Source organism: Lonchura striata, chromosome 6, assembly GCF_050655825.1.
Source record: "Lonchura striata isolate lonStrDom1 chromosome 6, ASM5065582v1, whole genome shotgun sequence".
Classification (NCBI taxonomy): domain Eukaryota; kingdom Metazoa; phylum Chordata; class Aves; order Passeriformes; family Estrildidae; genus Lonchura; species Lonchura striata.
The window spans coordinates 27022455-27049530 of NC_140708.1; the positions used below are offsets into that span (position 1 = coordinate 27022455).

Sequence of the window (27076 nt, forward strand, 5' to 3'; positions counted from 1 at the left end):
ATCTCTCGCTGCACTTTTACTGGCAAAATTAAGATCTGGCCAAAAAAAAAAAAAAAAAAAAAAAAAAAAAAAAAAAAGTATCACGGACACTAACTGTGTAAAGCTGCAGAAGCAGTTAGTCACATCTTGTGTCATCCAGAGTCACAGCCACCCGGTTTTGATGCTGGATTTTCTCTTCTGAAAGCTTTTCCCTTTAGCATGAAAATCTCAGTCTTGAGGAGCTGGATCTGTAGGCTACCCTTTGCTGGCTTTTCCATCCTTTGCCCCCAAATAGGCAGCAGATGTTGCTTGTTAGATTGCTAACTACCGGTGCTGCTTGTGTGCCTGCAGGCAGAGCTACTGTGCTTGGAGAGGAAATTTCCTCCTGCACTGGAGGCACTGTCTGGTTCAGGGCATTGCTAAGCTCATGTTATACTGAAGTACTATATAATGGTTGCATCAGCACCCTGCTTCATGCTCTGACATACCTCAATGGGAGCAAAATCACCTGGATGTTAGGACTAGGCAATGACCTGCAGGCTGAGAGTGTCTTTGTTCTTGAGGGGACTGCAAATCCATAGTGGCAGTGGCTCCACTCTGAAAAAGATGTGGCCAGAGGGTGCAAAAGCTCAGAAGAGAAATAATGCTCACTTTAAGGTAGAGCCTCTCTGGTCCTGCAGTATCAAACACCATCTGTTGCTATGAACTGCCTCTCCATCAGGACATAGCTGTGTTCTTGCCAGATGTTCACTTACATGTGCTACATGTAAAAGTAAACTGGTGTGAAAGCTGTGGTCAGATGTGCTTTCAGTAGGATTTGCCCTGCATAAGTGACGACATGCTAGCCAGCCTCTTGCTGAGAGGATGCACTCCAGAAGTTGCAGGTGTGTGGTTGGAGTGTGTTCAATAAGTCAAGATAGGAAATATCTTCCAAAGCTCCAAATAAGACAAAACAAACTCAGCTTTAGCACATGCTCAATTGATTGAGTCTTTGGCAAAGTATGACATGAATTTGCAATGTTCTCACTGAGGCCTGTCCTGGCTGTATCCTGCCTGGTGAGTCCTTCAGCAAGCACAGCATAGCTGTCCTTCTTCTCTTATGCTGAATCCTACTTCTTTTACCTGCTCTTCCCTAACTCTTAGGAATGACAGCCTGATTCCCACTCACCAGCACTGTTCAGGTTCTGCTTTACACTATGTCTGCCACCACTGAGATCCCTCTTGTGTCACAGCCTGCCAGTGGTGACTTCTCTAGTCACCTCTGTCCTCTTCCAGCTCTGGCTGTTCAGGTCCAGATGGGACCTGGAGGAGGTGGGAAGCATGGACATGGGGAGTTTCCTAATGTCTCTTTACATCACCTTAACTTTAAGGTCTGAAATCGGAGTCCAGGAGGCTGTGGGTTGCAATTCACTTCCTTCCTGGTTGATGGGAGCCCAGGGGCTCTGCTGTCCGCTGGTCCTCTAGAAAAGGGCCAGGAGCCACCAGGGACTCCTAGTGGGGATAGAAATGTTAGCAATCCAAATCATGATGGGAAACAGAAGGAGTAAAAAAAAAAACAAAAAAACAAAAAAAACACCTGATTTCTTTTTTCTCCCCAGAAAGCAGGAGGAAATCTAGCAAGGACAAGGCTGGCTTCTCCCGGAACATATGTGCAATCTGATTGTCACTAATTCTCTGTAGCCAGCTTAGAGAAGATACTTTCCTTAAGTAAGTGAAATAAGCACTGTGATGTGGGATATATGATAACTTCAGAAGCAGAAGGAATAAGACCCCAGGCAAGAGAGCTTCAAACAGTGTCTTTTTTTTCCTCTCCTTTTTCCATCTCTAAGTCTGTGGGTGTTCAATTAACCCTCTTTCTCTCTGCTGGCCATGATGGCTGCAGCTTTGCAAGGCTTTAGCCAGCCTTCTGGATGATGATGTGTTAAGCACTTGGTTTGTGATAACCAGTTTTCTCCTGAAATGATACCAAAAGTCTGCTGTTTTGATTTAAACTGTTTTCCAAGCATTTTGATTAGTAACAAAAGACAGTCCATTCCAAGAGAATCTAGCTTGAGGAAGCCATGAAATTTAATTCATTTTTGCAACTTAAATATATAATCAGTGACATATGGTAATAGTAAATACAGGGGGGAGTGTCATTGTTTCAGTCAAATTTCTGCATTCAGTCAAAACCTAATAGTTGTAACATCAAACTATATTTTCCATTGAACAGGAAATAAAGCATCATTTTTTCAAAGAAAATAGACATGCAATTGCATGCCTATTATATTGCTTATATAGCTTTATTTTTAGCTTTCTGAACTGTTTCTGTTCTAAAGGACCAACAGAAGGGAGACTGTGGAGGGAGAAGATATAAGGCAATACCCAGTTGCCCATGGTAGAAAGGACAAAGATGTTTGTGCTATGAATAAATGCACTTTCCCTACAGGGCAGTAAAGTTCTGTGCCTGGGTTAGGGACTCTGCACCTCACCCCTCACTTCTGCTGACATGCCAGCCCTTAAACAATGCTGAGGTGAGGATGAGTTCCTGTAAGGGCTCTGGAATTCATGCAGAAAGAACATTGCTTTTTCTGGGCAATGGAAGCAGAGTACTTGGTTTAAAGTCTATCTGGCATCATCAACCTGAGATTCCTCCCTCCAGGAGTTCAGGTCACTGATGTACTGCTGACCTTCCCCCTCATTCAGTGGTGCTCTCTTCTGAGCCTCCAAGTTTCGTGGTTCCTTATGGGCATTTAACTTTATTTCTGCTTCATCTATTTGTCTGGTTTTCAGGCATGTCCCATTGTTTTCTCCTCTTGCTCTCTAGCCTTGAGTTTCTTGTGTTGCTTCTGATTTCTCTAATGGACACCAACAGTTTGCAGTTTTGATGTAGCTGATTTGTCCTGTCTTGGTCTGTAGCAGGGCCATACTGTGATGTCTGGATAGAGCTGGTGACAGAGAGCTTATTTGCCCTATGCAAATAAATACAGCAGACAGGGGTTTACAATTTTATCTTTACCTGAAATATTCCTTTTCTTTTCTGTCTCTCTCACCCCAGCAGCCTCTCTGATTTGAGAGTATTTTGGCCGCTGTTTCTTCCCCTGAGCTCCATCTCCTCGTTGATTTCTGCACACAGTTCCTTCCTCTTTTTCATAATTGACTCGTTTGCTCCTCCAGTCTTGCACTTCATCCATCTTCTTACTTCCCCTCTCTGATCTAATTCTCATGTCCACTTCCTTCATTTTTGCTGCTGGAATGTAAAGCATCCCTCCAGAAAAATAGGTCTCTGTCAACTTTTACCATCCCCCTCATATTCCCTCTTCCTTCACCTCTATCATCTCCCCCAGATGGTGGGACAAATACTTGCTTGGATTCATTCTCAGGCTAGTAAAATTGGCATATTCACTTCTCTTTCTTTTTCATGTGATGATGTGAAACAGGAATAATTCTACACTCTCTGCTGCTCCAGGCTGGGCTCCATCTGAAGAAAAAGGTTTCCAAGGCTATTGTGGTCTTGAGGGCACTGCAGAGCTCCAGTCTCCAGTTGTGTTCTCACTCTGTATCTCTTTGACTGGGACAAATTGCTGCTGTATTTGCTGCTTCTCAAGATATGAAAGACCAAAGTGAAATCAGACCTGGGCATTGATGAGTACAGAGAAGTTAATGGAGCCAAAGAGCATTCTCTGTTCAAGGGCACTGTTATACACTGAAATGTTCTCAGTCATTATGTGGATTTTTTTCTGCTTGCTGAAGAGGCACTGGGCAAAGGGGATTTCTGTGTGCTGAAATGGCACCTAGTTTGAACCTCCAGAGCAATTCCTACAGCTTTATGGAAATGGTGCATCTCAGTCTTTCAAGGACTTCAGAAGTCCTCTTGGGACTTCAGCACTCTGGGATTTCACAAGTTCTCTCCATGGACAAATCTGCAGGACCAGGGCACCCTGGGCTTTTAAAAAAATTTTCAGACCATACATCAGAAGTCAGGTAAAGTAAAACAATAAGGCAGATAAGGGAAACAATAAATGCTGTTTATTCCAACAGAGTACATGGTATCTAACTTCTCACAGAACTAGAAATTAAACTACAAAAACTGAACAAAAAAAAAACCAAAAAAACCACATTGATTGGTAGCTGCCTAAAACTCTGTTTCATCCTCCCAGTTTCTGTGGTGTGCTACCCAGGGAGAGCCCACACTCACAACCTTTATGGCACCAGTGGGGTTTTTTTTTGCCCCTGTCCTCCCCACCTTTTTTTTTCAGGTTTCTTCATTTTGCAGCTAGTGAGTACAGAATGACTCTCAAAGAAACATTCTCTAGTTTCCTATGGCTAGATTTGGAAATACCAGTTTGTGCTCCTTTCACGCTGGCAAAAATGCAAAGACAACACTGCCAACTGTGATTTTCCTGACCAGGCCATTGGTTTTGATTGATGCCTTGCCTTTGGCATGTCTGGAGGGAGGAAGCTCTCTCAGTAGGTTTGCTTTCCTCCTGCTGTGGCTGAGTTCCCTAACCAGCCAGTCCTTCTAGCTCAGGCAGAGGTATTTGCTTTTTAGAGAACTTCCCAGATCACCTACATTAAAGAGCAATATGTGGATCCTGTATTAAATCAAGCAACTGTCCTCTGTCTGTTTGATCAGGTTAGGCATGATACATAAACATGCTAGAAAATGGTTTCAGCAGTGGAGTTCAGGCTGTGACACCCACCTTGAGGCACTGGCAGTTTTAGGAGGTTGCATTCCAGACGTTGAGGCTCTTGTGGTGAAAATGATGGACACTGCATTGTAGAAAGAGCAAAAAGCTCAGTAAAAAGAATCTGTCATGCGATTGCATGCTCTGATGATCACAGTTTGTCATACCACGCTACAGGGTAGAAGCTTAAGAGCTTGAAAAGAAAGTGTATTTTTGTGAAGTATGGATAACACTCTTAATTTTCACTTGCTGAATTTTCTCCTTGCTGGCTTCTTTTAGAACATCCATAACTCAGATTTACTTGACAGCACTACAGAAACAGACATGGTTGATATCTTGGGAATCAAAGACATGATGATTTTTTTTTTTTAAAGGGCTGTCTAGCCTGTTTTATCCTTCCCAGCCTAATGGAGGTTTGTTTGGTACAGGACATCCTCTGATGATAATAACTTTCATCATTTATGGGCAAAGTTTATTCTTTAGTGAACTAAAAATGTTCCTCCTAAGGAGATTTCCCCCATTTTCTTTTGGGCCAATTTGTATAGCCTGAGATCCGAGTTTAGATTTCCGTTGTGCTTTTTCTTCCCTCTTTTTTTTTTTTTTCTTTTTTTTCCATCTGAAGAGGTTTCCTCTGCTGCAAACCTTCAGCAACTGCTCAGACCATTTACAAGAAGCACTTTCACAGGCAGTAGCTCTACAAAAGAGAGGAAAAATCGAAGTGACTACCTATAATAATGAAGTTAAATGCAGTTTCAAGTGTTTGTGAACTGCAACTGACTGAAAGGGTGCCAAATATTTTACAAATATATACAAAAAGACAGGCCCCTGCTCTAATCAGCTTGTAAATTAAAAGAAAAGTACATTGGCAAGAGCAGAAGAGATGATATGGCATGCTTTAAATAGTTTATAGGGAGCTGGAGAATTGTTGTTTATTTGGTGATGTTGGGAAAATATTTAATGTGTTTTGGTTAAGCCCTTTATAGAAATGCTTCTCCTCCCCCAGTTTTCTTTTCCAATGACTGTTTCGGAGATTAAAACCAGCAAGTTTAGAGTAGATGGAAAACGGAGAAACCTATTTCGAAATTGACAAAACCGCGAGTAAATCTTTATAGATACTTTTTATGTGAGTCAGGCTCTCTAAAGTAATTATCGTAATATAAGAAAGGATCATCGCTTCGCCGGCCCTGCGGACGGCGAGCCAGGGTCGCAGCTGGTGTAAATTGAGATACCTCCTATCTGGCGTGCCTGGCTGGGGAGGAGGCGGCCGCGGCCGCTCTTGGCGGATTCCGGGGCCGTCCCGGAGCTGCGCCGGGCGGCAGCGGCGGCTCCCGGGACTCGCGGCTCTCGGGGCTCCCCGCGCCTCCGCTGCTGCCCCGGCGCTCGCGGAACCGAGTCATTCTTAGCGTTTAAATGTTTTCTACACCAAGCCTACAATTTATTGATAATTAGGCCAACAAACAAAAAAGCCCAAACCACTGTATTTTTAGATTTAACTTGCAGCTGCTGGGGTCAGATGCAAAGTGGGGTGCAACTGCATTTCCGAGGGCGCAGGACTGGGGCAAGCTCCCGGTGTTGCTTTGGAAAGCTCAGACAGGTAAATTAATATTTCCTTTAACGTCGTCTTCCCAGAATCTGGAAGGTGACGCTGGCATCTAGGAGGATTTTTGCCTATTTCCCTGCTGTTTCATGTTGTTGGTGATATCTCCGCAGATAAGTGACTTCAGTGCATCCGGAGTTTACGTTCAAAGCAGAGACTAATTGTGGGGAACTTTTCAGAATAAACACATTTCTCTTTCGAAGTAATGTGTTTGTAAGTAAAAAAATATATTAAAATGAGGTTAAAGTGGATAATTTGTTTAGTTTTGGTTTGTGGTTTTTTTTTTTTTTCCTTTTACTACAGAAAACTCTGGAATTTCGTTTGAAAATAAAACCATCCTTGGAGGGAGGCACGGTACAATATTTCGGCCTGCAATCATAACAAATATCCCCGAAGCCTTGCTCTTATCTTCTAAAAGCATAGAAAAAAAATATTGAAAAATAATGAGATAATTTTGAAACTCGTGTTCCTCATTTGGAGATGACCCAGAAAACCGCGTAGCTTCTGAAGCTGAGGCTTTAAAGTCCTGGGTCAGTTTTAAGGGCTACTGCAAACCTCGGCAGAAGTATTTGCAGCCGAACACAAATTTCCAGGCTTAAATTGCCTTCTTCCTGTCCCGGGATGCCAGGGCTTTGCACAGCTGAAATTGCACAGCGCTTTTCCCCGGATCCTCTTACTTATTCCAGCGCTCAGAGCTCGCTGCCCCGGGCACCCTTTTGCTGCTCTGGGTCAGCCTGCGCTGCGCTCGGCAGCCCCTTCCCAGGGGCGGCTTGAGCCCTGCTCCCGTCTCCGCTTTGGCGGGATGGTTTCACGGGAAATCCTAGTTCGTGGGTTCCCTGCTCACCCCGAGCAGAGCCAGAGGTACGTTTCATCCTTCCCCACGCGTTACCGCAGCGGCTCCGTACCGCTACAGCGGTGAGCCGGGACTGGCAGGGGTGGCTGCCCCTCTTGTCTTCAAGCGTTTCAAGGGCAGAGAGGCAGGGGGAGTGGAGAATTCCGCCTCAGCCAGCGCTGACCGCGGACTTCACCGGGGCCCAGGCCGAGTGCTTCCCCTCTGTGCGGGGCTCCGCCGAACACGAGCTCCGGGACTTGCCGCCGGGTCACCGGGGCCGCTCCCGCCGCCCCTCGGGCCCTGACTGGGGCGGTCGGGGAGTGCAAGTGGCTCCGCACGGACCCCGGGAGAAGCTGGAGAGGGTTCCCAAGGGCGGGCAGCTCTGCCGGCAGAGCGGGCTGCCCGTGCGCTCGGAGTGCCCCTGATCCGGCTGCCCGGGCCGCTCGTACCCGACCCGCCGGCATCCCCGAGGGCGGCCGGCGGGTCCCCGGCGCTCGGCCTCTCCTGCGGCGAGATTTATGCCTCGATCCCGAAGCCGCGCTGCTGCCCGCAGCCCCGGCACCTCCCGACCCCTCCCGATCCGGCGCCGAGGGTGTCCGCAGGTGGGTGCCGGCTCCCCCGCCGCGCCGGGCCCCTCACCAGCAGATGGTGCTGCGGCCGCCCCATCCCCGGGGCTGCGGGGCCCCGGCGGACCGCACCTGGCCCGGCTCAGCCCTCCCGCCGTCCTCCCTCCGTCGCCGGGCCGGCAACGGCACCGCGGCCCCGCGTCCCGCATGGCCTGGGCGACGCGGGACTAGTGCGGGCCACGGCGGCCGAGAGCCCAGGTTCGGGCGGTACGTGTCCCGGAGGGAGCGGACTGCTTGTGGGAGTTCGAGGCTCGCCCGGGAAGCGGCTGCTGACGGAGAGGATGTCCGATACGGATGGACATTCTTTGAGGCTCCCGGGATTGTCGGCTGCCGCCACCGATCCCCGGCCCGGTGCCACGACCTTGCCCAGAGCTGGCAACCGCAGCCGCCTGCACTTCTGCAGTGCGCCGAGCCCTGCAGTCCTGCCCGGTCCGTCCTGGAGGCAGCGACGGAGGGCTGGCCCCGGCACGGGGGTCCTCGTCGGGCCATCCAGCCGTGCTGTCCTTTCCCTCCCCGATGCGGACGTTTCCACACCAGGCACTGCCGCTACCGCCCTTCTTCTTTCCCTGCCGCTGGTGGGACACCGATGGGCCCGGAGGCAGGCGGGAAAAGGAGACCGGCGGCTCGATTCCCCCGTGCCCCGGTTCCCCGCGGTGCTGATGGCCGTCGTGCGAGGACCGGCCGAGCCCCAGCTTCGGGCAGGGCGCACCGAGCGCGCCGTGCCGGGGCTCCGGGGTGCCGGCGGCCCCCAGCCCCGCACGCCCGTCGGGTCCCGCGGAGCCTCCAGCGCTCAGCCCCGAGGGCCTCGCCCTGCGTCGCGGGTCCCGGCGCAGTTTGGGTTTTTTTCCGGGGTGATTACCACCCCCCACACCACCCCTCCCCAGCCAGAGCCGTCCTCGCTGTTTTACCGTCTCTGTCGTTCTGTACCGGCGACCATGTCGAACCGTGCTGGCCGGCCTCCGCGCGCCGGTCCCGTCCCGAGCTCTCCGGTGTCTCGGTGTCCCGACTCCGTCCCGGTTTTGCGTGCGGGAGCCGAAAACGTCCGCTGGAGCCGGCGCAAAGCGAAATCTCGGCGCTGGCGGGGCTGCGGCAGGGCGGCGGGCCCCGAGCCGAGGGGGTTAAACCAGGAGCCTCCCCTTACCTTCAAAAAGTTAAAAATGTCTGGAGCCTGCATCTCTTAAAGGGGCGGTGCTGGCTGCAAGGAGTCTTGGCACCGGCTGCGAGAAAGGCTGGTCAGGGGCGTGAGTTCCCCTCCACCAACACCAAAACATTGCAAAAAAAGGCAGAGCGCCCCACACTTTAGATAAGGACAATTAGCCACCAGCGAGCCCCTGCAGACACCGAGTTAATTAGGGGTTTCCTGCTCTCCGGCATGCCCTGTCCCAGCTCCTGCCCCCCAGGGCTCTTAGCCCTGATGGCACCTGGGCTGGCCCTCATGGCCACCTTCTCGCTGCCTTCCCAGGCTGGGGACAGGAGAGCACTGCCGGTGGAGAAACCTCCAGGTGTGAAGGGAAGAACTCTCATTCTCCTTGATGTCAACACCAAGAGCCCTGTCAGGATAATCAGTGAGAATTTCCTCTCCCTGCAGCTGGACCCCTCCATCATTCATGATGGCTGGCTCGATTTCTTAAGGTAAGGCAGGAGCTCCCCGGCGCCCTCCCCACGCCGCCCGCGGGGCGCCCCGGCGGCCCCGCCGCCCAGCCCTGCCGGGCTCCGCGCTGCTGGCGGCGCTTGTTGTGACGGAGGGAGCGAGGCCATGGTTTCCATTAAGATGCACATGTTTGCAATGGAGAAAACATTTCGGAGACTTATCAGTTATGACTGCAAAAATGTCGTGCTCCCCTCGCTCCAGCAACCGCTCCTCTGCAAAAAGCACAACACGGGGCCGAGGCAGCACGGGGCGGGGGGGGGGTGGGGGGGGGGAATCAAAATGGAACAAAAAACAGCAACAGGAACGGGGCCGCCTGCCGAGCCGAGCCTTCCCCGGGTCCCGACGGGCAGAGAGCGGGTGTCGGCCAGGTCTTCTGAGCCCTCCGCTCCCCGGACTTCCAGCCCTGCGCGGGGGGCAGAGCCGGGCTGCAGCTGCGCTGGGTCCCACCGGCGGTGCGGAGCGGCCGCGGCCTGGAGGCGCTGGGACGGCCAGAAAGCCTTCTCCCCGCTGGGTAAGTCGGCGGGGGAGAGCGGGTCTCCTCCGCACGCCCGCTCCGAGGGTCCTTTCGGCAGCCGGGGAAGGAGCAGGGCGAGGATGCGGGAAGGCGCGAGAGAAGCGGAGCCGGGACGGCTCCCGCTCCTCTCCCCTCCCGGCGGCTCGGCCCATGGCACGGTCCCGGGTGGGTTGAGCGCCTCTGCCTCCTGGACGCCGCTGCACTTGTCCGGAGGGCGCCGGCAGGACGGGGGGAGCGGGGCCCGCCGGCCTCCGGGCCGCCACCGGCGGGCGGGGCGGCTCCCCGAGCCCCGTGGTCCCCGGTCGCTGGCGGTCCTGGGGAAGCGAGGGCCCGGCCCGCGGCTTCCTCAGCCCTCTCTCTCCTCTCCCCAGCTCCCGGCGGCTGGTGACCCTGGCGCGGGGCCTGGCCCCCGCCTTCCTGCGCTTCGCGGGCAAGAGGACGGACTTTTTGCAGTTCCACAACGTGAAGAATCCGGCCAAGAGCCGCGGCGGGCCCGGCCCCGACTACTACCTCAAGAACTACGAGGACGGTGAGCCCCGGGGCCGGGGCGGGGGGCGGGCGCTGCAGCGGGGGCTGCGGGAGCCGGGCGGTCCCGCTCCGCCTGCCCCGCTCTCTGCCCGCGCCCGGCGGGGCCGTGTCGCGCCCGGGCACGGTGCCGCCGGGTACCGGGCAGGGGAGAATTCCCGTAGCCTTTCTTTCCCGAGAGAGGGGAGCCGAGGAGCTCGTTAGAGCTCGCTCCCCACATTGGCTGGTGCATTCGGCGGCTGCCGGCCCCCGGGAACAAAAGACCAGCACTGGGGAGCGGGACTTTTCGTATTCGCCCGCCCCACTGCGTCCTCCGTCTCCCTTTGCCCCCGAGCCCCGGGCGGGCAGCGCCGGCGGCCGAGGAGGCTTTGCCGCGGCTCCGGGCGGGGCCATGGGAGCCCCGGGATGCCGCGTCCCGCTTCTCCCGCGGCTCTCGGGAGCCCTGCCTTTCCTCACGGACCTCGCCTTGTGCGCGTTTCTGCGCCCGCCGCAGCCCTTTGGGCTCCCCGCTGTCCCTCCGGGCTTGGTGACCGTCGGTCCCGCGTGCCGGTGCCCGGCCGGGGCTGCTCGCCCTCCGAACCGCTCGGCCATCCGAGCTCTTTCCAGCCACCGCCTGGCCCCCGCCTTTCCGCTGTTCCCCTTTCGCCGTCTGCCCTTCTCCCCACCGGACCTCAGTACACAAAAGGCTTTCACCTTTCGCGGCCCATAATTCACACAAAGAAACTGAGTAGAAAATTTAGAGCCGTATCTCCGTCCTAAGGCATTTCTATTAAGAAGCAGAATACGATGTCCACATGCACGAATGTATTGATTTTTGTCTCTTGCTTAGTTTGTTTCTTTTTTTAAAGAAATGAGCTTATTTTTTTTTCCATACTCGACAACTTACAAAAATTAGCATAAGATTTTTCCATAAGTAATTTTGAAGGCCAATTAATGCCAGACAGATCCCACTGGGCAGGTCTGTGGAACAGAGGAAATTTTACAGAGATCTAGTCAGCAGCAGTCCAGAATGGAAAAAGCAGATGCATTTGCCAGTTTTTTAGTGGCTCTCACTCCTGCTGTTTCCCTACATAACCTCTCTGAGATGAATGTCTTTCTATTCCCACACGCAGGCAGGTGGGTAAGTTTTTGTGCTCTTTCACTTGCTCTCTTAGCTGGGGTAATCCCGATGTTATTCCTTGTTTTTCTTCTTGTAACAAATCTCAGTCGAAGGGTTTGTTGTAATCTTTGCCTGCTGAGATGCACTTCAGGAAAAAAATGCTGACAAAACTTGCCACATACACCTTGTACAGTGGAAATTAAGTGTGGGGCATAAAACTGTGGATGGGGCTCATACAAAACATTTGTAAGAATAAATTTCCCTACCTTTCATATTTCAACAACTTGCAGGAGAGAACTTACAGTTGCTTATTAAATGTCTTCACAACAGCTTTCATGTTAAGGAAGGACTGAAATATTTTGGCTTTTTTTTTCAGTTTTCCTCATGGCAATAAAATTGAAATGTAGCAGTCTTCAAAATGAAGCTTTTCATAGAAGTTGTAACCACAGGTCTTAACTTTTCATCACTTAAATATGGAACAGGACCATTGTGAATGTGGGTGAAGGAAGGGGAAGACACATGTGGTGTGTATCAAGCATTGGTGTAAATCAGAAAGGTGTGGTAAAAGGGATTTCCTGCCTGGAAGCAAAGCTCTCATATTTGTTCTTAAGATCTGTGTGCAAACTCCAGGGTCAGGGAGTTTCACCCTATTTGGATAAGGGCTGGAGTTGCTAGTAGCTCACATCCCTTTGTGCTGAGGCTGCACTAAGTACTTCACTAGAGGGATCCAGTTCTCCAAAATGAAATCCTGATGCCACCAAAGCTCTTTGCCCTGCTGTCCTGGGTATGAGCAGCCACCTTCTCCATTTGGAACCCTCGTTCCATTTTTGTTCCCTCATCTGTGGCTTGCCCAGGACCTGCTTGGAATCAGGATGGCAATCAGCACCTGAGTGTGGGGGAAGCCAACAAGCATCCTGCTAGGTACCCTTCCTTGTCCCCAAGCTATCTGGGGTGGTTGAAGTAATTTTCTATGTCCATGGGCTTTTATATGCCCAGTACCTATTTTCTGAGATTTCTTATAATGGCATGGGAGTGGGGAAGGTGTTGGGGGACCTGATAAGTTAAAATAGTCAGAAAACATTTAACAGAGAAATCAATGAATTTTAAAGTCTTATGCAGCACCCTAGTGATTTTTTAGTGACGTGACAAGTGACTGGTTGTTTTCTGCTTTGAGTGTTTGTTTTTTTCCCTTCTGCCTGTGGGTGCACACAGACTCAGATCTGTGCCCAAAGAGTCTGGGCTCTCTTTGCAGCATCCACAGGTGCCCCCATGCCTTGTGTTCTCCTGTAGCCTTGCACAGAGAGGGAGGAAAGGGCATTTCTTATGTTCCTCTAAGCTGCAGCAACTCACAGAGTGCAGGACTGAGAGGTGAAGGGCTCGTGTGCAAAATTGCTCAGAGAACTGCAGTTACAAGTGAGTGACTGTGAGTGGTGTTCACATCACAGGCAGCTGCACCCCACTGTGTGCTCACAGGCCACACCAGTGTGGCCCTCTCAGGCATTCAGATGGGAGGCAGCAACAGCAACAGGACTGCTTTGTGTCATCCTTCATGGGCCCTGTGACCATGCTTGCTAGAGTTGGGATGAATCTCTGTACAGGGATCTTCATCCTGTAAATCCCCCTCTGCCACCCTGCTGCTCTTCTGACCAAGTATTCCTCACTGTTCCCTTGGATGGATTTTTTTTTTTTTTTTTTTGTCCATGTGGTGCTCTGCCTTTCTGACTATCAGACCTCCTCAGAGATTAACCTCACTCTTCCCCTGCATTTAAAATTGTATTTTATTCCCTTTCAAATGGTCAAAACTATGCACACCTCCACCTTCTGGAAATTGCTTTTACCTAGGCCTGCCTTTGGGCTCACCAACCCGTTTTTTCTCCACTTCTTTCTTTCACTGAGAGTCTGGGTACTCTCTGAGGGTAGTAGTAGTTGTTTGCCACTTGTATCTAAAATGTACTTAGTTTTCCTGAAATAAGGTGACTTCTTTAGGTTTCAGGGTAACTCATTTCTTGTTCAGATTACTCCTGGGAACACAGACCTGGAAGTATTGTGTGTTACCAGGGGTGTATGATATCTTTCCTTTGTATGTGTGAACAGCCTCACCCCAGTCTAAACTGGCCATGTTTGGGCAGCAAAGGTAACAAAGTGCTGCTCTGTGGTTACTGCCTGGGATGCCCATGAAGCACATGTGGCACATGCAATTTCATCACTTGCTGGCAGATTTGTCAGCACCTGACAGGGCAACTCCTGAAAGTAGATGCCTGTGAGTCACAGGGTGTGCAGTCTCTGTTATGGTAGCATGGCTCTAGGTACTTCCTGGACTTTGCTAAATATGTGGTCATCCAATGTGTTATATTAGCACCCCACCTATGTTGCATGCCAGGTGGCTTCCATCCCAAGCAGCCCCGACTTTGGATGGTCAGTCCTGGAGCCCACCCTATTTGGATAAGGCATTGGCCAGCCTGAGGTGTGTTAGAAACCCAGTTTGATGTATGTCCTGTGGTACCAGGAGGTGGGGCTGTGCCAGAGACTTTTTGGCATTTTATGATCAAGAGGTGTAACATTTTTAGCCTGAGAAACTTTTCCCTCCCTTAAATGGCATTTCTCTGTATGTGCCCTGCTGAGTTCATTCTTCTTCCCCAGCTGTGCTCAGGGTTGTGTTTTGTTATCTGGAGATGTGTTTCTCTGTACATTTCTGATTCCAGGGCAGGTACCAAAATGTAAGGTTTCATGCTCAGTCTATGTAGTAGGCCTGCTTCTCCTTTTGCTGTTGGGTTTTTCCTAACAAGCAATCTGTTCAGCCTGTCCTTTCAACTGCCTCATATGTGCCGGGGACCAGTTGGGTCCGAGGAATGGGACAACAAGAAACACTGGTCTCCAGGAAAACAGGCTTGAGCAGCTCCTCTTTGGAGCAAAGGCTTGGGCTGTTGTTGGTACAAAACCTCTTTGGAAGCTGAGTTTGTTAAAACCTGACTTGCCTGCTGTCCAGGAGCCTGGTGTTGGAGTGTTACGTGTGTGTGGAGTCCTGGTCTTGTTTCAGCAAGAGATGCTGCAGGTGCTGTCTCAGTGCCTGAACCCAGAGCCCGTTTTGGAAGCTCCTTGCTGGTGCTCCAGCATGAGTTCAGTGAGCTAATGTGGAGCTCCTCATCTGCAGGGTGATCCTCAACTGCCTCATGTCCTAAAGCCACAGAGCCAGCTTTGGACAACCTGGGTGGCACAGACGTCGCTACAGCTCCCCCTGTGCAAATGTGCTGCCAAGGAAGAGTCCTTGCAAAATGAGGAGTTACAGCTGGAGTCCTCAAAGATGTGTTGGCCCAAGTGCACAGCTTCTCACTCCTGTTCCCAAGCTTTTGTAGACTTTTGTAGCCTTGCCATGGCTGAGAAGAGACCAAAGGACACTTCGTGTCTCCCTGTGTGGGCCATGGCAGAGAGCAGAGAGAGGGGAAGGGGACTACATTTGCACTATTTTATCACTTTTTTTTTTTTTTTTCTTAAGGGGATACCAGGCATCTGGAGAAATGTCCAATTACAACAAAGAAAATTACAAAGTCATGTTTCTTTGACCTTCCATACTAGTCAGGGGATTTTGCAGTATAGTGTGGGAAATTTCACATCATGCTGTGTAATGCTGGCATTCTGTGTGTTCTTTCAGTGTTGGATCCATTCCTTCAGGCATCCTCAGGTACCCAACACTGCATCTAAGCCTCAAAATATGTCTGGCAGTGGGAACACATTTTCACTCTTGCTCAGTCCATAGTGCACAAGTGTCTTCTAGGATGCCATGCTGTTAGAACATCCCTGAGTGGAAAGGAAGATAATAATGACCCGAGGATATGTTAAATGACCTGAGAATTAATTTATGTGGTTACACAGGGGCTGGAGCTGACCCCAGCTAGGGCTGCTGTTCTCACTCTTCAGCCCCTTCTGGCATATCCCTGCCCTCCTCCATGCCTGGAGCCCGAGTTTGCATGGTGAATTAGCTCAGGGATCTCAGCTGACCAAAACTTGATGGTGGAGATGTGACTGCACTTCAGCTTGCTCAGCTGCCAAGCTGACCAATGCTGTGTGACCAGGCAGAGGTGTAGAGGACAGTGCTGGCAAAGGAAAGCCTGCATTGAAGGCAGATGTGACTGCAGCAGTCTCAGTCTCGGTCAGATTAAATCCTTCAAATCTATGTCCTGAAGGCAGGAAGTATCACCTCGTGTTTCTTTCCCATCAGAAGGGTTGGTCCCTTGCTTTCTTTATGATCTGTGCACAGTTCTTCTGCTGCTTCCCTTGTGCTGGCTCTGGCACATTTCTGATCCTCTGCTGAGCAGCAGAAAATTATCTCAAGTTAAAAAAAAAAAAAAAAGTAATAGCTTTATTGTGAATTTAGTGAGCAGGATTATGAGGATGATCATGGGGTAGGAGGGTACCTGAGCCAGAGAAAGAGAATGCTGTTGCCACATGTCTGGGAGTGTCCCTTTGGCTATGCCAGCTCATAAAACTGCAGTAGATGTTTCTGAATGGAGAACCATCTTGTTGTCCTGGTAAAAACAAACGAATTTTCCTTTATTCAAGGAATCATCTTCTGTTTCTAGTCACCCAAGGCCCCTTTTCTGTCTGCTTTGTGTCTCTTGACAGCTTAGACATCTGTCCTTTCAGAGCTTGAAGAGGAAATAGTTGGTTTTTTTCACCCTCCAAGTGTTTCAAACACAGCCCTTAGAGAGGGCTGAAGCATTTCAGGCATAGCAAGAACTCTGTCCCCAGGATGGGAAGGTCCTCTGATGTCCTTTGGACTCCTGGGATTTGCCAGACCTGGGCTGCTCTGTGCCTCAGCAGAGCTCTGCCGAGTTCCCAGGCACCACAACTGTAGAGAAGGAGCTACAACCTGCTCTGCCTCTGTAAGGAGTCCCAGGGCTTAGTGGTTTCCTTAGAAATTATATACTTAAAAAAAAACCAAACAACCAGGTTGTAGAAATCCCTTACACAAGGTAAGGGAGATACAGCCTGAGCAGGAGATACTTCCAAAGATTTCCTGTTTATCTCCACTTTTCTTTTTAAAATAACAACTGTTCTGCTATAATCATGCATGAAAAGTGCTTTAATAACTGCAGGAAAAGGTGCAATTAAACAATTAATTTCTGATTTGTTAGCTATTTGTGTAGTGGTGAGATAAAAAGATTTCTGTGGTTATGCATTTAATTGTTTATAATAAGCATCCTAAATTATATTTTAAAATTGTGTATTTTTGTTAGCTTCACATTTCTTTCCATGCTACATCTTCTTTGTATGAATTAAAAGTGATTCATGCAAAATTACATGCACAGGGAAAGACGTGACTTTTTGTACACAACTATCCGTACTAAATTAGCAGTTGGCATTCAGGAAAAATGTCCTGAATTTATTATGGATTGGTCTCTGAATACATTTAGGTAAGTAAAAAGTGAATCTAATGATGGGTATATTAGAAAATAATTGGAAACAATCACTGAGAGCATTCTTATGCATTAAGTAGAATAGGTGCTGACACACTAATCAGTGTAAAGAATATATATTTAAGGAGTAGGATGATGGAAGTGATCAAAGTTCTATCTTTCAGTAATAGAGATTTTTCATCTTGGAAAAAGTGACAGAGATTATGACAAATGCTCAGTGTCACACAGAGAAGACAATTTGGGAATGATTATTTCCTTGTTTTCATGACACAAGAAATAGGGAGGATCCAGTGGAATTATTACATATAAAATGAACAAATATGACTTTTTAAAAATATGGTGGGAAATAACTTCTGGAACTCATTGTCAGGGAATTTTTCCCAGCTAAAAGAAAGGAATTCTACTAATGTGTCGAAAATCTGCCCTTTAAAGACAAATATGATGAGGACGCAGTTTGTGGATTGAGAAATCTTCTGTCTTTCTAAACAAAAGTTGTGTTCCCAATTTCACAATCACTGGGCATTTTATAACAATTCCAGCGTACAAGCCTGTTTTTAAAAGCATTTTAAATTTGTTGATTTAAAAAGTAGGTATTTTACAAGTTTGGCAATGTGAAAATCATAAGACTTTTGCCTGGTCACTCATTAAGCATCTATTTAATCTTGGTACTAACATAATTTTCTAATTAGAATATTTTGCTAACCAAAATTGTTAGCAAAAGTGTTCAAGTTTTGTTAGAATGAAATCGAGGAGTTTTCTCCCTTTGCAATTCAGTTTTCAAGACTGGAAATTTGAAGCAAATAGTCCCCTGAGGAGGATGGCTAACCTCAGCTTGTTCTGGTGCCATGGCAGTGGTGACTCTTGCTGGAGCAGCGATTGCTGTGGGCAGTGCTGGCTTGCACACACACAGACATACAAAGATGAGTTACTTCTCCTCTTGACCCTTCTGTCACACCTCCCTCTGGCAATAACCACATCCCTCTACCCTGACCTTCCTCCTCCCATCTTCCAGGTGCTCATCTGCTGTAGTCTGTGTCTGCTCCATGACTGCAGCAGCTCCTGGAATGGAATTGCCTATGGGCAGATGGTGGCATGAGCCATGGGAATGTCACCTGCACACAGGACACGCTGACCATGTGTAAACTCTCGGCTAGAGAAGCTCATTCTGGTCAAGGGAAGCCCGGCTCTGGCTGGGAGCTGTCTCTGCATGCTATGTACCATCCTCAAGGTCTCACGGCTTGGAACTTCTCTGCCCTGTGGGAAATGGTTACTGCAACCCCTTGGTGCGGGTGACTCACAGGAAGGCGCCGGCAGGGCTCAGCTAGTCCTGGGATGCCCGGGAGCGAGCATCGCTGCGATTGTGCCTCTCCTGAAGGGTGGTTTCTAACTTGCCCTTCAGCATTTCCTTGGTAGTTCGGTGGCCTCCGCGAAGTCCAGGAGATATCCCGAGGCGGGCCAGGGAGAGAGAGCAGCCCCCGCCAAGCAGCGTGCTCCGCCGCGGCCCCGCAGCCCGGCGGGGCAGCGCTGCTGCGGGCCGCGGCTCCTCCGCCGCTCCCGGCGGCTGCGGGCGGCGGGCCCGGGGCTGGCCCGGGGCCGGGACTGCCGGTCGGCGCGGCGGTGCCCGCGGCAGCCGCAGCTCACCTGGCCGCCACACGGGTGTGCTCCCGCCATGCCGCTGCCGCTGCCGGGCCCGCCCCGCGCCGCCCCGCGGCCCCGCGCCCGCCGCCCGGAGCGCCGCGCCCGCCGGTCCGGCGGGGCCGCCTGAGCTGGCCAGGGTACTGACCCGGCCGCCGGGGCACGGCTCCCGGCCGGCCCTTCGGAAAGCACTTGGCATCCTCTGGGGCTCTCACGTCTGGAGTTCTTCTCTCGCACTCCTGGCAGGAGCTGCTCGGTCCCGTGTTCTGCTGAGCAGTTTATCGCTTTTTCTTTTTTTTTAAACTCCAGGCTCAGGAAGGCAGTGAGTGCCCTTCTCCTGCCCACTCAGAGCAGCCCTGCCCGAAACCTCCTGGGTACCATCTTCCTTCTTGGCTTCCATGCATCTGTCTTTTTTCTGTCTCTTCCTTTTAAGATTTGAAAGCTGTGAACTCCTTGCTGTCTGTGTCCCTCGGGTTGCTCTTGCTGAGAATTCCCCATGGCCTTCACAAGCTGTGGTCTGCCACCCCTCTTCCCTCAGTGCTGTTGTGCACCAGAGTGGTGCAGAGGTGCCTTTGCCTCCTTCCCTGCAGTGAGCACAGCCCGGTGGAGTAGGAAGGAGCAGGCACCAAGTTCCTTGGTGAGCTCCATGTCCCAGACATCTGTCCAAAATTTAAGCTGGAGTTATAATGACTGTGGGGTCCACCTCTGTCTTTAGGTCTTGGACAAGTTTTTTGGGTCCCTCATCAATCTGAGAAGTCAGGACCTTGCATTCTTGCTTCTGCTTCCTGAGTGTTTGCAGGGGCAGCTGTCAGAGAGCCCCATGAAGATAATTGTCAGAGAGTGCTCTAACTTCTGTGCCCTGATTGCCTTCCCCACACTCTTCAAGAGATTTGTCTGCATGTGACTTGACATCCTGGTGGTAATCCCTGTCACAGCAGCTTTATCAAAACACTGCTCCTGCTCTTCATTCCAGGGCCTGCCCTCTGTCCCCAGGCCCTGCTGACAGTGCATGCAGAGCATCCTGTGCTCCCCAAAGATGGATGTCACATAGGACCCACTGCCATGGTCCCCTGCACCCTCCAAGGTGCTGGCCCCTGACCCTGGTCCTGGGCCCATGGTTCCTGTACATGGATCCACATTTGCCCTGGTTTAGGTTTTAGAAGTCATGAATTCCTTTTAGGAAACAAACTTGTTTTGATCCAGCCTGGACACCCTTACAGCAATTTAAAGAGAATTGCAGACAGCATATTGACCATCTAATTTCAAACCTGTCTGCCTCTCAGTGTTCTCCTCTTTCAGGGCCTCGTTGATGTGTTTGGCTTCACTTTTCCTTGGGGGTGGAGGGTGTTGCCTTCTGTTCTGTAGGAAGGGAAATCCATCACCCAGGAAGGTCATGGGCTCTAGGTGACTCCAGCAGCCCTTTCTTGTGTGGGACAGGTGTAGGGTTGTGTTTCTTAATCTTTAGTTTCCAAATATTTCCCACAACAGGGGTTCAGGATTTTATCATTCATTATTTGGGCAAAGGTTGGGTAGGCCCAAGTCTTACTCAGTGCCTATCCAAGAGAATGTGCACTAAAGCACACAGCTGAGGGGTCCATGCTCATTAGCTGCAGAGGAACATTAGTCCTTCCTCTTGCTCCATATCACTGATGTCCTTATGCTGGGTGTAGAAATATTGAACCATATTTTCATGGTATCTGGATGCTGCCCAGTATCCACTCCTGAGTATGCTAGCTGTGGGTAGAGGAGAAAGCTCTCATGGCTAACTACAGACCATGGGTACTTTAATGACATTGCTGTTCTGAGCAGACTGTTTAGACAGCCTTTAGAGAAGCTCTACTCATCCCAAACTACGCAGAAAAGAGGTAGAACACAGACTGGGCAAGAAAGTGTTGTGACTCTAGGATGTGGCTCAGAGACAGGAAGATAATGTGGCTTCCAGTCCTCCACCACATGTTTGGAGGCAGTTCTATGCTAGCCCAAGAAATAGCAGAGCTTTGAACCTCAGTTTGCTGAACCTGAGAAACAGGAGCATGAATTTCAGAAGCAACTTTGGTGTTTCTCAGTGTGCATAACAATAAAGGAGTTGGAGAGTGTGTGTGGAGCAAGGTGTGACTCTCTTCTGACAACAAGCTTCTTCAGCAGCTTCTAGCTAGATGAGAATTGAGCCAAGCAAAGATCAGCCTTGTGAGGCAAAATGTCCTTATGCAATGTGGTGGAAGAATTCCAACTTCAATCCTTGCTTATCAGAGCTGGCCGCCTGAAGTTTTGTAAGAAATAGACACAGCATCTGGTGCCTGTGGATCTGAACATGTTGCAGTTTATTAAACTCATAAGAGACCTAGCAAGGAGTAGTTTGCAACACTCACTTTCTAGTTAGACTGACAGATCTTACTTGATTTTTGTTTTGCCTTGCTACTCCATCATTCCCTTTCCTCAGCAGGTGAGTAGTTCTAGGGTAGGGAATATAATATTCTTGTCTCATAATATGGCTTAGAAAATGCTCATATGAAGAGAAAACAATTGTTAAATAATCCTTCTGCATCCTGAATGTCAGGCATTAGGATACAGACACTTGTTCAAAGAGTCATAAGCCATGATGACCTGTGATAGCTGCAGTGAGGATAAACAAGGTGAGAACAAGCCTTCTTCATCACCTCTTTGACAGGCAAGGTTAAGTGGAAGCCAGAGGTTACTGGAACGGGATTTAGTCTTTTCTCATTATTTAGTGTCAAATACACATGCAACAGGGTTGTAATATAAATGTTGGGAGACTTTTGCACTCTCCTGCAAGGGAGGGCTCAGCATTGTGAGAGAGCAACAGCTAGGCAGGTAGAGGATGGAAGGGTCTGTAGGTTCTGTGAGCACATAACTTGAGCTTTGTGTGGGAGAAAAAGAGACTTGGGCTGGGGAGGGTCATTTGATAGGTGGATCCAAGGGGTTTGGATCCTTTGGTTGGGTTGCTCTTGCCGAGTGATGCTTGTGTGACTGTCATATGGGCTGGAGCTGATCCAAGCACCTGGCGAAAATGAAAGCTGAGGTTTGGCCATCTCCCTCTTTTCTTTCCCTTTTGCTGTAGACATTGTTCGCAGCGACATTGCCCTGGATAAGCAGAAAGGCTGTAAGATCGCCCAGCATCCTGACATAATGTTGGAGCTACAGAGGGAAAAGGCAGCTCAGATGCACTTGGTTTTGTTAAAGGAGCAGTTTTCAAACACATACAGCAACCTCACACTAACAGGTAAGGCTGCAAGACCAGCTCTGGAGCCAGGAGCTGGGTCTAGTTCTTGCTAACTCACAGGTGTGTTAAAACCCTCGGGTTCCTCACCTCTGTATGAATCAGCATCTCTCTGGCTGCCTCTGTTTCCCACCAAGGTTACTGGGTATTGGGAGGGAAAGAACCAGCAGGAACTGGAGGTGTGGACTCATAAGGCCTCTGCAGTTGGCACCTATGCAAACACTCCAGATTTGGTGCCCCTGAACAGAACATTTTCTACAGTCTGACCTAAGCAGAATACCACGGCATGTGAAGTGCTGGAGAAATCTCCCTGCTAACTGTTCACGTAGATGGGGCTGCAGCAATTACTAAATTTGGAGTCCTTTAAGCTGCAGCTGATTTTTTTTCTTTCCAGAGCATGCACTTTGTGTGAACCCAGTAAATATTAAAGAGCAAATATAAAGGGATAATGGCCTAGACAGAGATGAGAGGATACTCTTTTTCTGGCAACTGTTTGTATTATCCTGGGAATAGAATCTCGATGGAGGAGACTGCCACATTTTGGATACACATTTAATGGTGCTTGTAAAGGACTGATGTCTTCAGGCAGTGAGTGGGCAGAAGGATGGTATCCCAGCAGCCAAGAGGGTCCTCTCATATCTCTTCTCATTATCACTACAGCTGGATGAGCCACAGACGATGGGAAGGAGGAAGAGACTAATAAATCAAACAAGACCCCCTTCTCCTCTTGACAGGTCCTTTTCCTGTGAAAGGCAGGCAGGCATCTTATTTTTACAGGAGAGAGGGCTCTGTGCTCTGTATGGCAGCCCTCCCCTGCTGCTGGCCTGGGAGAGGCAAACCAGTCCTGCACAACATCCCCCACTCTGCTGTCCCCCTGTTTCAGTGCCCAGCCCCTGCCTTGAAGCCAGCATGGGTCTGCATCCTCACCAGTGAGCTCTGCCTCTCCTGGGGACATCAGCTGTGTTGGAGCTCTCGGGGACCCCACAGAGGTCAGATGGTGACACCAGCACTGTGGAAAGGCTCAGCCCAGGGGGTCACTGGATATTGGGGCTCTGAGTGTAGCTGAATCACATCATTTCTGAAGGCCCAGCATTTAAATGGGATCCTCAGAGCCGTTTCTCATTCTCTGTAACGTAATCCACTTGGCTGTTTATTCCCAGTACAACTGCTGGAATCAACATTGTCAGCTTTTCCCCTGACAACTTGCTTACTTTCCACTAAACAAACTTCCCTCGAGAAGTGAAGCTGCTCTCCCCTATCCTCCTTCTCTTGCTGCTTCAAAAGCTCTCTGGCATTGCTCACATTTTTTACAGAACCTGCAGAGCAGAGGTGCTACCTGGTTATCAGACTAGCTCTTAGCCTTTCCAAGTGTGTTTGGAGGATAGTTCAGAAGGTTTTTGCTCTAACTCTCCAGGGTGGAGAGAGCAATTTCACCAGAATATTACCCAAAGAACTATTTTAATGTTCTTTAACTCCCTTTGAATGTGAGCAGAGCAACTTCATAATTGTTATGAAGTTTAATCTTTTATTTCATAGACATAGTCTGAGAACATGGTCTCTAGACAGCTAAGCATAATATTTAACTGGAACTCTACTAACTTGTGTAAATATTTCCCTTCTCTGTGATGGATCTGGTGTTTGGGGTGAGTAGAGGGGGTTGTACATCTGTTGCAGAAGGACATTTCTTACCTTCAAAATTCAATCAGACAGAGTTTGCTTGAGGACTTCTTTTTGTTCTGCACAGCGGGTTTGTACAGTTCTAAGGGAGTCCCCAGTCACGAGGCAAGGTGCAGGAGCAAGAATGTGGTTTAGGGAGTCCTTAGTGAAGGACTGAGTTTACAGGGGTGGAGTATCCATGGGATCCTTGAGAACAGGGTTTGCTCCTGGGGGTCTGTATCAGGAGTCACTTGGCCTCACGCAGTGCATGTACTGTGGATGACCTCCAGTGTCAACCCAGACTGGAGCAATGCTGAGCCCCACACCTCTGTGTGAGAGCTTCTACTACTGCTACTTCTTCAATTGTACCCAAAAAATGTAAATGGACTATCTTGCCCAAAGTCATATGAGAATAAAGGTGATGGAATCACTCCTCTAGGAGAGCTTGAGAGTAGAAATACTACAGTGTAGCATTTTTATTCCCTTATCACTACTACTACCAATGTAGTGATCTGGATAAAAAGCCCCATTCCCTTCTTCCTCCTCCTCCTCCTCCTCGCAGGTAATATAGTTACATGAACTATTTGAAAGTATTTCAGGACTCCCACTCTACTTGCAAGTGTGGGCAATGGATTCTGCCAGCAAACTTTCAAGTAGTACCCTCATGGGTTTAGGAATGAAAGGTCTTAGAGTGCAGGGTACGAATCTGCAGTCTCTGTGGCATCAGAGGGATTTGGAAAATCCAAATCTATTCACCAGTTGCACATAATTCCCAGTGTATTCCTTATTTCAGGCATCAGGCAGGGCTGTGTTATATTGGGATTTAAGCTGCTCACAGCAGCAGGTACTTCCAAGGTAAGAGGGTGTCTTAGAATGAAATGTGTGTTTTTGTGCTAAGACACAACTGAGACTGAGTGAAACCAGGCAGTCTTTCTGGCTCTCGCTCCTGCAGGAACACATGTGAGACTCTGGTTTAGACCACTTTGGTTTCTCTCGTCGAGCATTCCTCGGCTCCTGTCTGCAGGCTTTCTCTTGCATCTTGCCTCTGCTTTCTGCATGTGATCTTTCCAGGCTTACTGAGCCTGCCTCCCTGACATGAGCAATTGCCTTTGATCTGTGACCGTGCTATTTAAATGCTGTACAGTATTTTGAGGTTTATTAATCTTTGCTGTTTCCCCCGCGGTGCTCAGAGATGGGTATCTCGTTTCACAGAGCAGCATCTCTGTGCTCCCGGTCGGCCCCAGGCAGAGTGGGGCTGTGCACAGGGGGCTGCTCTCTCTGGGAACCAGCTCCCTGAGCTCAGCCCTGGGCCCTGCGACGAGGCAGGAGAGGGAATCTCCCCTTAGAAACACTTTGCTCCTCCAACCTTCACAGAGCAAGCAGGGATTCTTTTGATGTGTTGTACCAGCTGGGCATTAGAAGCTGCAATTGTCACAGCAGGCTCCCGTCCTTTGCAGCCCTCAGAAGAAATGTTCAGGAGACAGGAAGGGCGTTTTGGAGGCCTGGAACCGATGGAGGTGGGGGCCGGAAAGCACAACTTTGGGCTGGCAGAGGTGAGGTGTGAGGAACTGCCTCGGGCCGTGCAGACACGGCGGACGGGCGGATTGCAGAGCGGGCTTGTGGGGAGTGCGCAGCATCGGCCGTCGAGAGACTACATCCAAATTCTTCGGGATGGGACACTGTACTGCATTTGTGGTTTAAGAGACTGGACATCCACAGGCGTCTGCACCGTTCTCTAGTAAAGCCTGTCAAGCCTGTGGAAGAGGGATCAGGTCAATAGGCACATGGGAGAAACCGGCCCCTCCTGTATTTGCATTGTGTCAGGTGTAACTGAGGCTTCCCAAGAAACAAGTATGGACTATATTCCCTTTAGGATTCCCCATCCAGAGGAAACAAAGTAGTGCCCACTGCTCATTCTGAAACATGGAGGAACAACTTTCTGCTGTGCCTTCTGCCTGAAACTGTGGCACAGATTACTCCATTGCATGAAGAGACTAATGATGAGAGCTCCCTGGCCTGTCCTGCCACACCACATCTGCACTAGAAGCCAGCGAAGAGACTGGAAGGTGTGTGCTGGGAGCTCTCCATCCTGTAAGATCACAGAGCAAAGTGATTAAGGGGCAGACCCTCCTCACACAGCTTGTAAGGTTCCCAGGTGACCCTCTGTGGTCACACCCTGCTAAGGGTGTTGTCAATGTGTCTCCCCACTGCACTGAGAGAGACTTGAAGGGACTAAACTCAGATGGAGCTGATAGAAACAGAGCTGAGAGCTGCTGAAGAGTGCATTTCACTGTCTGTGTCCAGCACTGCAATCAGGTATTTTACACTGGCATCTCACTACCCCATCACTAATTAGATAGCTTAAACTCTGTCATAATAGCAGTTGTGATCTCTCTGTGAGTTTTTCCTTGAAAAAGTCTACTTTTGGAGATATTAGCAGCTATGCAGAGACCCTCTTTGCCCAAGGTAAGGGGTTTGGGGGTATGTGGTGGTGGTGATAGAGTGCACACCCACTTTTCACAAGGGGGTTGTGCAATGTGGCATGAGTGGAACAAAGCAGGGTAGGGCAGCAGAGTTTGTGTGGGGCTACTGCAGAACACACGTGTGGGAGGCACATGGGAGAGATGAGGGCAGTGTGTCTGTGTGAAGAGCTTGTAGTGAGATACTGTCCCACAGAAATAGGTTTTTTGCATCTCCCTGAAGACAGTGAGAACCCCAGTTGTACTTGTCCTTTGGCAGGGAATCACAGGGATCAGGTTGAGCACCTGTGACATGTGGGTTTCCTGCACTTGTGAACCTCCCCTGGTGGTTTTGTGGTTCCTGCTGAATGCTGTGGCTCTGGAGACAGTGGTCCTTGAGCAGGACATGTCTGTAGGGCCTGAGGCTCGTCCCATGGAGTGCTGGCTCTGAGAGAACCATGGCTCAGGGGCTGCCCTTGCAAGAGGGTGTGTGTAGGAAGCAGGGCATGGGGTTGGGTGGGCTTTTGGTGCCTGTGCTGCCAGGCAGTAAGGCCACTCTGGTTATTTTTGCTGGAATTTTCCTCAGATGGGTTTTATCCCCCAGCTACACTTAACTGCCTGGGACTGGAGGGTGGGCCACCTTGTGAGATGCTACCTGACAGTGTTGTTGCAAAGGTAAGCACAGATTCCTTGCCTTTTTGGCATATTTTTTTGGGATCAGAAACCTCAATATCCCATGGTCTGCACAGCAGTGATATGTATCATAGCTGTTTTACTGGGTGCTGCACGGGGTGGACTGCACTGCACTGGCTCTCCAGCATTTCTTCAAGGAGAGTGTGCCTGGGGCTGTGTGACAGGCCTGGAAGTGTCTTTTGGATCAAGGTCTCTGCCCTTCTGTCCATCACAGACCCTTACATCACACACATTATCCACAGCATTGTACAAAATAGATCTAGAAAGGACCTCAAGAGGGCATCTTCTAGCCTTTTCCATGGCAGATCTGTACCTGGTCTCTGCTTGGGGAGAGGTGTCTGGGAAGAGGCAATATCCTTTGTGTGACCAGCTGGTACACTTGGAAAGTCAGTCAAATTCTGGGAGGCTTGAACCCTTACAAGAAAAAAAAAAAAAAAAAAAAAAGCATTCAAAGCTAAAACCACAGTGAAAATAGTTACCCAGAAATTGTC

At 49.8% G+C, this 27076-nt stretch overlaps 1 protein-coding gene across 3 annotated transcripts in view; it reads left to right on the plus strand.

Annotated features, from left to right (window-relative positions):
- The first annotated feature begins 8878 nt into the window (after positions 1-8878).
- HPSE2 (heparanase 2 (inactive)) overlaps positions 8879-27076 on the plus strand; it is a 105648-nt gene continuing 87450 nt past the window's right edge. For 2 of the 3 annotated variants that reach the window (XM_021536427.4, XM_085582626.1), the window contains exons 1-3: positions 8879-9333; positions 10238-10395; positions 21619-21780. In XM_021536427.4, the coding sequence (XP_021392102.1) occupies positions 9074-9333; positions 10238-10395; positions 21619-21780 (580 nt within the window). In that variant the 5' untranslated portion in view covers positions 8879-9073. The remainder of the gene's footprint in view (positions 9334-10237; positions 10396-21618; positions 21781-27076) is intronic. The other variant, XM_085582627.1, reaches the window with a different exon arrangement.